The following is a 14,591-nucleotide window of genomic DNA, read 5'->3' as shown; positions in this document are numbered from 1 at the left end:
TCCTGTTCTGTTAATAAACATTGTTAAGCCATATCAAGTTGTTTCAAGCATTTATTTCAAACAAATTAAAAGGTAATGAACAATGAGGAATGAACTCAAACAACACTTTTGCACATGTTCGTTAAGGCACAGCAAACAGTGACAATCTTATCTAAAGGCATTAGGTTTTCACCCTCACATTTGAGCAGCATGTGCACAGGTACAGTTGAATGTAAAAATCTGAATTTGTCCAGTCAGCGTGGTTCTCCAACATCTCATATGATGGCTTACCTACAACAGAATAAATAGTTTATGAAAAAAATCTATGCAATCAATGGCAAACCCATCACAGAACACATGCAAAATAAAGATACAGACTGAGAGGGTAACGCTGCTCATGGTATGACAAAAGGGCTGAAGGGGTACACATTAACACATTAGCCACATTAGGGGGTAGTTAACATTAATTTTTGAAGAGGCAACAGTTTGCAAATTGAGCTTTTTCGAAGAGGCAACAGTTCGCTAGTTAGCTCGCTAGGCAGCAACGTCAGGTGCACTTCAGGGTTTGCAACAACATAAAGTAACTTCGTAGCTTTAAGAGACAACAACATAAAGAGATTTTTAGATAACGTACCCGAGTGAAAATGCAGAGAACACACTCTCATCGACGGAGGGGTGCAATCGAAAGTAAGGTCCAGCCAGCCAGGCAACCCGGCGTCTCCTCGTCAGGTCAGACGCCTGCTCTCCCTGATGCTGCATCCATTTAGGAAACCGAAAAAAAATGTATTTCGTTGTTCCTGTGTTTCCCAAACGTATTGTGTGAGCTACTGGAACAGTTCTTCACACAGCAGTGATTTCCAGGCATGTTCTTGCAATTCCGCACTGTTTAAACTTACTGATTTAAAAACACACGCGTACAATGTAAACGAACGGAGAGAATGGCGTTTTCTCGCTAGCATTCTGCCAACATGGCGGATAGGCTCTGTACTATGACGACAACTCCTCATTCTCAATTGAATGTGTATTAGCACTATGCACTTTCTAATTGACTGTAAATTATTTTATTAAGCATTTAGTCAATGTCTTAATTTGATGCAGAATCTTATGTGCAATAGTAATTTATAAATTATTTATTACATTATGACTTGCATATTGACTAACTTTATTTTGTGTACACATGGATTGATTATGATAGATTACAAGTTATTTATTATTGTAATTTATATATAGACAGACAATTTGTATTGAGTGGTCCTGTTTCTATTATACAGATCAGGGGGGTATTCCTAGAAGCTGGCTTAGCGGAAAGCCTGGCTTATTTCGCTACTTCTGGCTAAATTTAGCGAGAGTTCCGTTCCATAAAGGTGGCTTATTTGAACGCCCGCTGAGTAACCATGGTAACTTATGCTGCTGAACTAGCCTGCTCCCGGGCAGGCTAAAGTTGAAGCTTAGCTTAGCTGCAACTCAAAAAATGTCCGACCGGCTGAAACGGACTCCGGAAAGAAATATTCACCAAGAATTCTGCGCTCCCGCAACTCATGTCTTGTCTAAAAAACGAAGCAAAAACTGTGGTTATCATATCACCACTTTCACTGTCTCGAAAAATCAATCAGACGGTGCCAGTGCAACTAAAGAAACGCAACTATACACACGTATTGAGCATGAAATTAAATGAGAGAGAACATGGTATTCATTAAAACTAATCAATACCTAACAAATAAAATACTTTCAGGTGTCATATGCACATCTAAATAGAACTGTTTTCAGTCTGAATTTAAACATTGTCCAGGCCCCTGCTGGACCCGTGGAGGCTGACTATGTAAACCGAACATTTTTCCATATCCTAAATGTTCAGGTACACTTGGGGATAATTGTCCATAGACTCTGAACTGGATTTCTCATTTTGAAAAATACCACATCAACCCCTTTGAGTAACGCTGAGCAATGTTACATTTATGCCCTGTGAAAGCTCATCATTGACTCCTATCCTCCGTGCATACAGATGATCTGTGATGGAGGTCATTTCATTTCCAACATTGAGGCTAAATGGCCGGGATCAGTTCATGATTCTAGGATCTTACGAGCATCCTCACTGGCACAGAGGTTTGCACAAGGCGTGAGAATTTTACTGACCCGAAGGAGTGTACTTTTGAAGTAAGGTGTAGCATAGGCAGAATTTTGGTAATCTAATGAGAGGTCAAGTGTAGAGGTCATCTTAAGGAATTTAAAGTGCTCGTCATACTTTATTATAGATAGCCATATAAGGCACATATTGCATCAAATTGCCAAGTCTTAACACATGTATATCCATCCAACATTTCTCTTATTCTGCAGGAGAGTTCAGTGGTGTCCTGCTTGGGTACAGAGGCTATGCATGCTGGCCGTACCTCCTCACGCCATGTCCTGATCCAGGAACAAGTGCATGCACATGCACATGCACATGCTACAACAAGGGCACGGATAGAAATGACCTTTATCCAATTAAATACAGGTTCATTGCTTAAAGTTCTCAGGCACCATGGCTGACTTCTGACAGAGCCATCTTAAATTAATAGTATACTTCATATTTTATACATTTTGTCTTGTGGACAACTTTTCAGGCTCAAGTCTTTTCTTCGTTGAGTCCCCCAAAAAGAGCGTTAAACATCTGCAGCTCATCCAGAACGCTGCTGCTGGAGTTTTAACCCGGACTAAGAGATCTGAACACATCACAGCAGTTTTAAAATCTTTACTCTGGCTTCCAGTCAGTCACAGAATAGATTTTAAAAGCCTGCTGATGGTTTACAGTCTGTGATCTGTTCAGAGAATATAAAGCCAGCAGAGCTCTTAGATCCAAGGACTCAGGTCAGCTGGTCCAGTCCAGAGTCCAGACTAAACATGGAGAAGCAGCATTTAGCTGTTATGCTGCAAACAAGTGGAACAAACTGCCAGTGGAGATTAAACTTTCACCAAATGGAGACATTTTTAAATCCAGGTTAAAAACATTTCTGTTCTCATGTGTCTATGCATGAAATCTGCACGATATCTTTGAACTTATCTGGACTGTGAATATAAATGTATAAACACATTTCTAACACTTTGCATGAACCGTACAATAATGACAAGTTTGAGTTCAAGTTGTGTTGAATTGTTTAATTATTATTACATGTTTCTCAAGCTGTGGAGAGAAAACAGAATTAAATACAGTTCACAACACGAAATTCTCCTTTATCTGAATTTATACAAACATCCCTCTCCAGTTTCATAATCTCTGGCTTGATCTTTTTTATTTTCAGTTTCTTCCATATCTAGTTTGGTGCTCTCTTTATTGGACAAACGCATTTCTTCAAAGGCTACTTACCACTCTGAAATATGTTCCTGTACTTTACCTTCACTTGCTGCCAGGTACGCTTTTGGCTGTTAAGATTGCTCCTGTTGAGATGTAACAGTGAAAAATTAATATGTGGGTCACACACTCACAATAATGTAGTAACAAAGTATGATGATGCGTGTCGATTATTGGGTTATTAATAAACTGAGCAGGGCCAGTATATGTGTGCTGTACATCTCATACAGAGACAATTCAGCATGCTTTATGTAAACACATTATAACACAAAGAGGAGAGCATAAATACATGAGGACAGTAAAATAAATGTCTAACAATTGAAACTTTCATAACTTACGCGTTTAGTCTGTCAGCAGTTGTTTGCCATGCCGTTTCTTCGCTTTATTGATCGCAGCTGTATTACCATTTCTGGTGATGACACTTTTAAAATCCTCATACAGCTCCATCAGCATTATTTGTTCAGCTGCCGAAAAAATAACAGCGTTTGTCTCGCTCTCCTTTTCACACAGATCTCCGTTTTTCCACCATCCACTCGTCAGGGCTTCTTACGTTGCTCGTGCACTCGCACTAAGCTAGGCTATGTAAGCCTCGCTTGGATTAGCCTCACCGAGATGCAGCTAAAATATCTTTGAGGAACGACTTGAGGCTTAAATGGGAGATGGCGCTAGTTCAAGCGACGCTTACCGGCTATAGCCTGGCTTACTTTAGCTACCTTCTAGGAACACCCCCCTGGTCCCTGATGGCGAGCTAAAAGAAACCTGAACTAGCCTCTGAGCTCAACAGACTTGCACCTACCTCCATGGGCTGGTAGGAGGCTCTTGCAGCAAACTTGTCCCCTTTCACACCTTACACTCCGTTCTACAGCCCCAACACACAAACACACACTTCCCTCACGAACCCTTCCCTTGGATTTTGGGGCTTGTATGAACAGTTTTGCTCATTCAGAGCTGTGCAAAGGCTGGACTTTTTGGCATGTGGTTTCACGCCACAGCCACATGTTTGTTGAACATTTACACCATTATTTATTGGCAATTATACGTTGGATCTTGTTTTGTCTAGTGAACTGATTGTCTATCCCGAATGGCCATTTCATTCATTTATGCAATTATTCTAAATGTTTAATGTTGTTTTGTCTTGTCTCAATACATGGTACCTTTTTATTTGCAACCTATCTCCAGTCTCGTCTCCTCTCTCCTAGAGTAGAATCTAACCTTCTGATACTAGCCTGTGTATACATATCAGCCATACGTTATTAATACAATACATATTTTACTAACGTATATGCTACAAGTTCATTAGACACCTTGACCAAGAGCTGCTGTCCCGTGCCGAGCAGCTCCAGAGTTTACCGGCCAGCTCCCAGAACGCCTCGAAGTCCGCCGCGTCCATGTTTGGTCAGATGAAAACACTTAGCTTGGTTCGGCATGAAGACGTGGCATAAATGTGCAAGGATCTGACCCCGTGCATGGGGAAATCTGGAAACTAAATACTGTGGAGGGTTATTGTGTGCAGCTGATGGGGAAAACACAGGTGAGGGAAGTGAAGCTGATGGCAGGGCAGGAGAAAGACTGAGGTGGCATAGCATGGCAAAAACTAAAAACAAGACCTAATGCTAAAACTTAACAAAACTAAGACATGAACAACTAAAACATGGTAAAACTAAGAACTTAAACAGAAACTAAAAATGTGGCAAAAACCCACAGACATGACATTTTTCTAAGAACAATAAGCTAATAATCTGTTTTTTGTTGTGTGTTTAGAGCTCTGGTGTCTCAAGATGATACAGATCAAACATACAGATGTTTCTGATGCTCTATACTGTAGTATGTTTTTTCTTTCAGAAGATTTTTGTTTGCCTTATTTTTTTTTGTTAGGCAAATAAAATACTAAACTAGTGGCAGAAGTGAGGCAGAAGTGACGCTGTTTAGATTGAAAGCCATCAATAAATTATTTTATGAAGTCATTTTTGTTTTGTTTGATTCCATTATGTATTTTACTGATGACCAGTAATTACAATGCAAATCCAAATTATTGTCATATTTTTTAAACAGGTTGGACACATTGGACAATGATGTTTACTGAAAGTTACTTATATCTTGTCTTTTCACTTTATTAAGATCAGATTCTGCGGGTAAAATTGCAATAATAAGGTGACTTGACTTGGACTTGACTTGACCTGTTACAGGACTTCACTTGACTTGACTTGCCCAAGAAAAAATGACTTGGGACTTACTTGAGACTTGAAAGCTAAGACTTGAGACTTGCACATGTGTGACTTGGTCCCATCTCTGCCTTCAGGACTAGCAGATATACATGTATCCTCAGGAGAATTACCCAGACGTAAAGTTGGCAATATGATGATGGGCAGGACACCTGGGGGGGCTGTGCAGGATTTTGGAAACATGGGGAGCAGCACTTTGACCATTGGAGCCTGGGAACAGTGGAGCCTCGGAAAGAGGAAAGGCAGATAGGTGGCAATCCCAGTAGCTGATCACCTGCCTGGTGTTAATGGACTGGCTTTACAAGTGTACTGCAGAGATGCTTCAGTTAGTTTGTTTTCTGCAACATTCCATAACTGCAGCATTCCAATTATTAAAAAAAAATAAAAATAGAACAATATAATACTCGTGAATGTATTTTTAAAATCTCTAAATGTTCTAAGAATATAATTAAAAAGAAATAGTCATAATAATAATCTTAGTTATAAAATGGAGTCCAAAATATCTTGCATATTTTCTAAAAACCTATGATTTGAGAAGGCGGCCCACTGAGGGAAGGAGCTGTTTCTCAGTCTGTGTGTGCTTATCCTCGGATAATCCTCACTCTGCCTGAGGGGAGAGTGGAGAAAAGTGACTGTCCATGGTGGGTGGGATCTCTGAGGCATTATCTGTTCAGCAGGACTGCGTGATGTCCTCCATCTTTGGAAGAAGCAATCTAGTGATTCACTGTGTTGTTTTAATTACTCGCTTCAATCTTTCCTTGTCTGTAGGAGTGCTGCTGGAATACTGCACTGTAGAGCAGTATGTTGAGGTGGTGTCTATGGTGCAGCAGTCGTAGTTAATCAGCAGCTGCTTGGAAATCATGCTGTGCCATAACGACCTCAGAAAAAGGAGTCTGTAATTTTTTTAATTTAGTTTAGCTTTTTAAATCACTGATAAGTGATTTCAGGGGGGATATGTAGGAGGCAGCAGGGTCTTGCCACTGCTCACAGCACATATTATTTGGGGTCAGAATGTTCTCTGTCAAGGTGATGACAGAAGATGATGAATCTCCGACACAGTGGAGATGGACAGAGATTAGGTTTTGACCACATATGCACAGAATGATATCAGGAAGTATAAGAGGATCTCACAAGCTGCTGTCGTTGAGAATTCTGTGTATGTTGCCATGTAATATGTTTCTATGTTGTTCCTGTTAATAAATTGTTAATAAATAAAGAGTCTGACTACTCATTTTACTCCACAAGAGTACTTGATGTTCACAAAAAATGTTGAACTTTGATTAGAAAGACCATTTCACCTCAGCCCATCTCAGATAGGCTTTTTTTCTTTGTGCTTGAGTTATAATGTGCATTTGTACATTCAACAAAACATTATTCGACGACAGTGTTTTTTTATTTTTCAGCATTACACGTGTCCAGTTTTTGCTGACCCTTTCCCAATTAATTTGAAAAAACAATTAACTTTGAGCACTGAATTTGGATCGTTACATCCCAATCTTCTATCTGTACAATTCTATATTATGTATGCCATATTGATTGATTTTGTTTATTGACATTGTACAAAGCATTAAAAAGGTATACAAATAAGTCAATAAATATGTCTTGAATACCTTGTACAACATGTCAAAAGGATAACACAAAAAAGCTTGGGGAGCTTGTTTCCATTGTGGTCCTTGTGAATGTACAGCATGTATGTGCTAGTTACCATCAGTGTATATGAATAGAACAATACATATGTACTCACGATGGACAGACGACTTGCTTTCCTTTCTTTCCCTTCTTTGTGGATTTTCCTTCTTTGGCTGTGGCAGGTTGCCAACAACAGAGCAGCAAAAGCATCAGAATTACTGTTCTCCATCCAGCAGTCATGGTGCCTAAAACAGAGATCAATGCTTGGATTAGCTCAAACTACATGTAAATTCAACAACATTTATCTATACTTAGAACTAGAATGCACAACTTCCATTAGAACTGTTTTCAAAGCTGGGATGTCTCACTTGAAAAAGTATCTTTTGAGCTCTGAACTGGTTCTCATGACAGACTGTTTTCCATGTGTAAAGCAGCAGCTTCTGCATCAGCCAGACAAAAACCTGTCATCTGTGATGAGTCCAAGCAAAAGGCAGATGACTCCTTATACAGAGACGAGTTTGCTTTTTGAAATTCTTTTCATGAAAACTCTTTAGAAATGACTGCAACATTACAACTTCCCTGAAAGATACAGATCTAAAGTAAGAAGCAGAAAGCTGGAAGGAAACTCTTAGGCGGCTCATCAGTGACACAATGAGAATGAACTGTTCTAGTTTTTTACTGGTCAATATAGAATAATGGCACCTTCATTCTACAAGAACCTAATAACAAGCTGGTGTAATTATAATATATTATAATAATTGTAATGATAGTGTTACTTGAGTTGATTTTGACCATTTTGCTCTTATAGATATCATAGGTTATAGATTTAATCATTTTTCACATGGTAAACATGGGGAACTTCATTTATTCACATCTTCATACCTATCTCTGTAGTCTTTATACTTTTTCTTTGATTTTGTGAGTACAGAAAAATACGTTTTTTTAATTTTCTTTTATAGTTATTCTGTAATTTTACTTCTTCAATTCTTACATAACTGATAAGACTCATCACATTAACTACGATACTCACTTGCAAAGTAAGACATATAGTAATTAGCCAAATACGAAGATGCACTGTTTTACAACACTACACTCCAGCCTCTGCTTTTTTTGAAAAAATCAAACTAAAACTGATGTTTGATGATGGTGGCAGAGACCATTGTCACTCCTGGAATAGGATTCATATCTATTCAGTAAGCCTTAATGCCCTGTGAACTTGTGTATTGCCATCCTGTAAAGAGATCACTCTCATCAGGACAAACAGACTTCATCAGGAAATAAAGGTAATTCTCAAAAAATATCATATTGGCTTACTTCTACATGGATTAGTGGACCCAAATATTAACAACAAAATGCCCCTCTACAGCATAACTGAGACATCGGATAACCAAGAGGGGTGCAGCAGTGGTCTTTCTTTGCATCTTATTAATTTGATTTTCCATCTAGTCTCTCCATTAATACTAAAAAAAACTCTCTAGCCACTTCTTGAGAGCATATATAAGCAGTTAGGCTCAACTGTTGGCTCGACTTATCAGCGGAGTGATTCCAATTCCACTGGAAAGCTTATGTAAGTGTGTAATTAGACCAGTCCAGTCAGTGCCTGCTAATTTAAATAACTGAATTCCAACTGTGTTGAACTTGTCTGAGTGGTCTATAAGAGTGTGCAAAGCTAATGTATCAAAATAAAAGAGTAAATAAAGATCTGCAGCAGATGAATATGCATGTTTAAAATGGCATTGGGATCGTCTTAGCATGACATTCATGCATCCATTTTCTTTATCCGTTTTATCCAATTGAGAGCAATGGGGGACCAGAGCCTGGCTTGGACATTGCCAAGATTACCATGGCAACCCAGGAGTTGTTGGGAGCCCAGGAGTCGACTACTGAAACAAAAGTTTGAAGTAGCGCTGAGAATGAGAGTCAATCTATTGGAAAATACAAACACAAACACACAAATAAGTATATTGTATATACAGTGCCTTGCGAAAGTATTCGGCCCCCTTGAACTTTTCATGCTTTTGCCACATTTCAGGCTTCAAACATAAAGATATGACATTTTAATTTTTTTGTGAAGAATCAACAACAAGTGGGACACAATCGTGAAGTGGAATGAAATTTATTGGATGTGTCAAAACTTTTTTAACAAATAAAAAACTGAAAAGGGGGGCGTGCAATATTATTCGGCCCCTTTACTTTCAGTGCAGCAAACTCACTCCAGAAGTTCAGTGAGGATCTCTGAATGATCCAGTGTTGTCCCAAATGACTGATGATGATAAACAGAATCCACCTGTGTGTAATCAAGTCTCCGTATAAATGCAGCTGCTCTGTGATAGTCTCAGGGTTCTGTTCAAAGCGCTGAGAGCATCATGAAGACCAAGGAACACACCAGGCAGGTCTCAGATACTGTGGTGGAGAAGTTTAAAGCCGGATTTGGATACAAAAAGATTTCCCAAGCTTTAAACATCCCAAGGAGCACTGTGCAAGCAATCATATTGAAATGGAAGGAGTATCAGACCACTGCAAATCTACCAAGACCCGGCCGTCCCTCTAAACTTTCATCTGGAACAAGGAGAAGACTGATCAGAGATGCAGCCCAGAGGCCCATGATCACTGTGGATGAACTGCAGAGATCTACAGCTGAGGTGGGAGAGTATGTCCATAGGACAACAATCAGCCGTACACTGCACAAATCTGGCCTTTATGGAAGAGTGGCAAGAAGAAAGCCATTTCTCAAAGATATCCATAAAAAGTCTGGTTTAAAGTTTGCAACAAGCCACCTGGGAGACCACCATGTGGAAGAAGGTGCTCTGGTCAGATGAAACCAAAATCCAACTGTTTGGCCTCAATGCAAAACGATATGTTTGGCGTAAAAGCAACACAGCTCATCACCCTGAACACACCATCCCCACTGTCAAACATGGTGGTGGCAGCATCATGGTTTGGGCCTGCTTTTCGTCAGCAGGGGCAGGGAAGATGGATGGGGCCAAATACAGGACCATTCTGGAAGAAAACCTGTTGGAGTCTGCAAGAGACCTGAGACTGGGACAGAGATTTATCTTCCAACAAGACAATGATCCAAAACATAAAGCCAAATCTACAATGGAATGGTTCACAAATAAACGTATCCAGGTGTTGGAATGGCCAAGTCAAAGTCCAGACCTGAATCCAATCCAGAATCTGTGGAAAGAGCTGAAGACTGCTGTTCACAAACGCTCTCCATCCAACCTCACTGAGCTCCAGCTGTACAGCAAGAAGAATGGGCAAGAATTTCAGTCTCTGATGTGCAAAACTGATAGAGACGTATCCCAAGCCACTTCCAGCTGTAACTGCAGCAAAAGGCGGCGCTACAAAGTATTAACGCAAGGGGGCCGAATAGTGTTGCACGCCCCACTTTTCAGTTAGCATGTTAAAGGTTAAAGGTCACCCCAAGGTCAAAAAGCCAAGAGCTACATCTCAGACTCTGCAGACCTCAGTCAGCATGTTAAAGGTTAAAGGTCAGCCCAAGGTCAAAAAGCCAAGAGCTACATCTCAGACTCTGCAGGCCTCAGTTAGCATGTTAAAGGTTAAAGGTCATGACAGCACAGTCAGAAACAGACTGAACAAGTATGGCTTATGTGGAAGGGCTGCAGGAGAAAGCCTCTTCTGGAACAATGTCCTTTGGACAGACAACACACTTAGTTTTTCACTCACTGTTCCTGTGTTTGGTCTCAGTTTTTGTTCAATAAATAATGAGACAGTGTAATAACACCTGCATAACACCTTTCAAATTAGACAGGCTAACTAAATTATTTTTCACATGGCAATATTTATGTTTAAAAGAGCTACACTGGCTTTGCAAGTGAAGTGTGTGCTTGGTTTTGCACATCAGAAGATGTCCGGTTGACTAAATGATTGGGATAAGAATAGTTTTGCCTGGGGGGTCATTCATAGATACAGTGAACATTTATTAGCTGTTTTAAAGAGGAACAAGTGTTTATTCATCCAAATATATCAAACAAACAATCAAACATAATAAATAGATAAATAATTCAATAAATATTAGCAAACGACTTTCACAGGACACCCATTTTCCCCACAGCTACATTCATGACATCCTGTGTGAATCCTGTCATCCATGTAGTTACAAAAGCTACAATAATATAGAAATAGATCATACAGAACTAATACATAGTAAAAAAGAATACATAGGAGAAATAATGTGGAATAGAAAATGACATTGAAATAAAGATTGTTGATCTCCTGAAGCAGAATAATGCAGTAGGAGATATGAGTGGGACAGGGAGAGAGGCCGCGGCAGAAGGCAGCAGAGTGTGTGGGAGGGGGTGGGGACTGCGGCGGAGGACTACGCTGACAAGATGCAATGACACAGCTCGCTGACGCTGTTAAAGTCACACACATGCATTTCTCTCCGACCGCAGCAAAACTGCAGAAACTCATGGAAATGTTCCACTACAGACACAGGTGCAATCCAGGCTTTGTTAAGCACATCCAGGGAAGGGATGACATGGAACAAAATTCCTGAAGGAAAACTGATCCAGTTCTCTCTTTAGCCCTCTTTTTTCCCTCTCCCTTCCACGCACACACTGTCCACAACTGCAGCTGCATAACACGGTAAGAGACAGAAACAGACATTTTGTATTACTCTGATTCTTACCCTTCACTGATAGAATCCTGGAGGATCCTGTATTACAGAGATTCAGCTGTTTGTCAGTGTGATGCTTCTCTAGCCCGAGCTACACTACACGTCCTCTCTCTGCTGTGCTGTCCGGTGTGTGTTCCTTGATCTGCACTGCTGTTTCACTCTGCTTTCCTCTGCCTGCTTGGGGGGGAAGTAGCAATTACTGCTGATACTGACTAACAGCTCGTTATTCGACTATATTTTAAAGATAAGTTTAGGAATATGCTATAACCAGTTCTAAACAAAAAATTGGCAAAAACTACTAAGTTGAATTTCACGAAACTCAACAGAAAATTGGAAAATAGGCAAAAAGACATGGAATGGTACGGATCCAATCATTTCAATTTCAATGTGCAAAAATGAAGGAAAACACTGAGTGCCCACAGTTAGTTTTAAAGAAAGAAACAAATTAAGAACAGAACTGAGAAGTATTTAGGACTTCTAACAGCAACTTCATCAAATAAACTCTGGATGGTCACAGATTTAACTCACAATCTGTAACAAAGTCATTTTGGTGCCCTTTTATCAGTCAAAGTAAACAGAATGATTTGGAAATTTAAATGTCCACCTTGAAAAGATGATAACTACATGTAAGTAGCCTATATCGTGCCAATGACACCTCTCACTCTTCACTACAAAATACAAAACTGAATTCATGCCTCAAAACAACATAGCCCATTCCCACTGCGAGCTCGTTACCACAGCTCGTTACCACAGCGGTGTTACCACAGCGGTGTTACCACAGCTCGTTACCACAGCGGTGTTACCACAGAGGTGTTACCACAGCGGTGTTACCACAGCGGTGTTACCACAGCGGTGTTACCACAGCGGTGTTACCACAGCGGTGTTACCACAGCTCGTTACCACAGCTCGTTACCACAGCGGTGTTACCACAGCGGTGTTACCACAGAGGTGTTACCACAGCGGTGTTACCACAGAGGTGTTACCACAGCGGTGTTACCACAGAGGTGTTACCACAGCGGTGTTACCACAGCGGTGTTACCACAGCGGTGTTACCACAGAGGTGTTACCACAGCGGTGTTACCACAGCGGTGTTACCACAGCTCGTTACCACAGCGGTGTTACCACAGCGGTGTTACCACAGCTCGTTGCCACAGCGGTGTTACCACAGCTCGTTACCACAGCTCGTTACCACAGAGGTGTTACAACAGCTCGTTACCACAGCTCGTTACCACAGCGGTGTTACCACAGCGGTGTTACCACAGCGGTGTTACCACAGCGGTTTTACCACAGCGGTTTTACCACAGCGATGTTACCACAGCTCGTTACCACAGCTCGTTACCACAGCGGTGTTACCACAGCGGTGTTACCACAGCGGTGTTACCACAGCGGTGTTACCACAGCGGTTTTACCACAGCGGTGTTACCACAGCGGTTTTACCACAGTGGTGTTACCACAGCGGTTTTACCACAGAGGTGTTACCACAGCTCGTTACCACAGCTCGTTACCACAGCGGTGTTACCACAGCTCGTTAGCACAGCTCGTTAGCACAGCTCGTTACCACAGCTCGTTACCACAGCGGTGTTACCACAGCGGTGTTACCACAGAGGTGTTGCCACAGCGGTGTTACCACAGCGGTGTTACCACAGAGGTGTTACCACAGAGGTGTTACCACAGCGGTGTTACCACAGCGGTGTTACCACAGAGGTGTTACCACAGCGGTGTTACCACAGCTCGTTACCACAGCGGTGTTACCACAGCGGTGTTACCACAGCGGTGTTACCACAGCGGTGTTACCACAGCGATGTTACCACAGCGGTGTTACCACAGCGGTGTTACCACAGCGGTGTTACCACAGCGGTGTTACCACAGCGGTTTTACCACAGCGGTGTTACCACAGCTCGTTACCACAGCGGTGTTACCACAGCGGTGTTACCACAGCGGTGTTACCACAGCGGTGTTACCACAGCGGTGTTACCACAGCTCGTTACCACCGCTGTGGTAACACCGCTCGTTACCACAGCTCGTTACCACAGAGGTGTTACCACAGCTCATTACCACAGCTCGTTACCACAGCGGTGTTACCACAGCTCGTTACCACAGCGGTGTTACCACAGAGGTGTTACCACAGCTTGTTACCACAGCAGTGTTACCACAGAGGTGTTACCACAGCGGTGTTACCACAGCGGTGTTTCCACAGCGGTGTTACCACAGAGGTGTTACCACAGAGGTGTTACCACAGAGGTGTTACCACAGCGGTGTTACCACAGCTCGTTACCACAGAGGTGTTACCACAGCTCGTTACCACAGCGGTGTTACCACAGCGGTGTTACCACAGCGGTTTTACCACAGCGGTGTTACCACAGCTCGTTACCACAGCTCGTTACCACAGCGGTGTTACCACAGCGGTGTTACCACAGAGGTGTTACCACAGCGGTTTTACCACAGCGGTGTTACCACAGCGGTTTTACCACAGCGGTGTTACCACAGCGGTGTTACCACAGCTCGTTACCACAGCGGTGTTACCACAGCTCGTTACCACAGCGGTGTTACCACAGCGGTGTTACCACAGCGGTGTTACCACAGCGGTGTTACCACAGCGGTTTTACCACAGCGATGTTACCACAGCGGTGTTACCACAGCGGTTTTACCACAGCGATGTTACCACAGCGGTTTTACCACAGCGGTGTTACCACAGCTCGTTACCACAGAGGTGTTACCACAGCGGTGTTACCACAGCGGTGTTACCACAGAGGTGTTACCACAGCGGTGTTACCAAAGAGGTGTTACCACAGCG

General features: G+C 41.9%; 1 protein-coding gene across 1 annotated transcript in view; it reads right to left on the bottom strand.

The window, feature by feature from the left end:
- Nucleotides 1–12,519, bottom strand: part of LOC142379108 (glycine receptor subunit beta-like) — a 72,425-nt gene extending 59,906 nt beyond the window's left edge. The window contains exons 1-2 of the mRNA XM_075464232.1: nt 11,810–12,519; nt 7,271–7,400 (exon numbers count right to left, since the gene is read on the bottom strand). Coding sequence (XP_075320347.1) covers nt 7,271–7,395 — 125 coding nt within the window. The 5' untranslated portion in view covers nt 7,396–7,400; nt 11,810–12,519. The remainder of the gene's footprint in view (nt 1–7,270; nt 7,401–11,809) is intronic.
- Between the last annotated feature and the right edge of the window lie 2,072 nt (nt 12,520–14,591).

This window comes from Odontesthes bonariensis, chromosome 4, assembly GCF_027942865.1.
Source record: "Odontesthes bonariensis isolate fOdoBon6 chromosome 4, fOdoBon6.hap1, whole genome shotgun sequence".
Taxonomy (NCBI): Eukaryota; Metazoa; Chordata; class Actinopteri; order Atheriniformes; family Atherinopsidae; genus Odontesthes; species Odontesthes bonariensis.
Note: the sequence above shows the minus strand (reverse complement) of the source record. Positions and strands in the feature narration are given on the sequence as shown.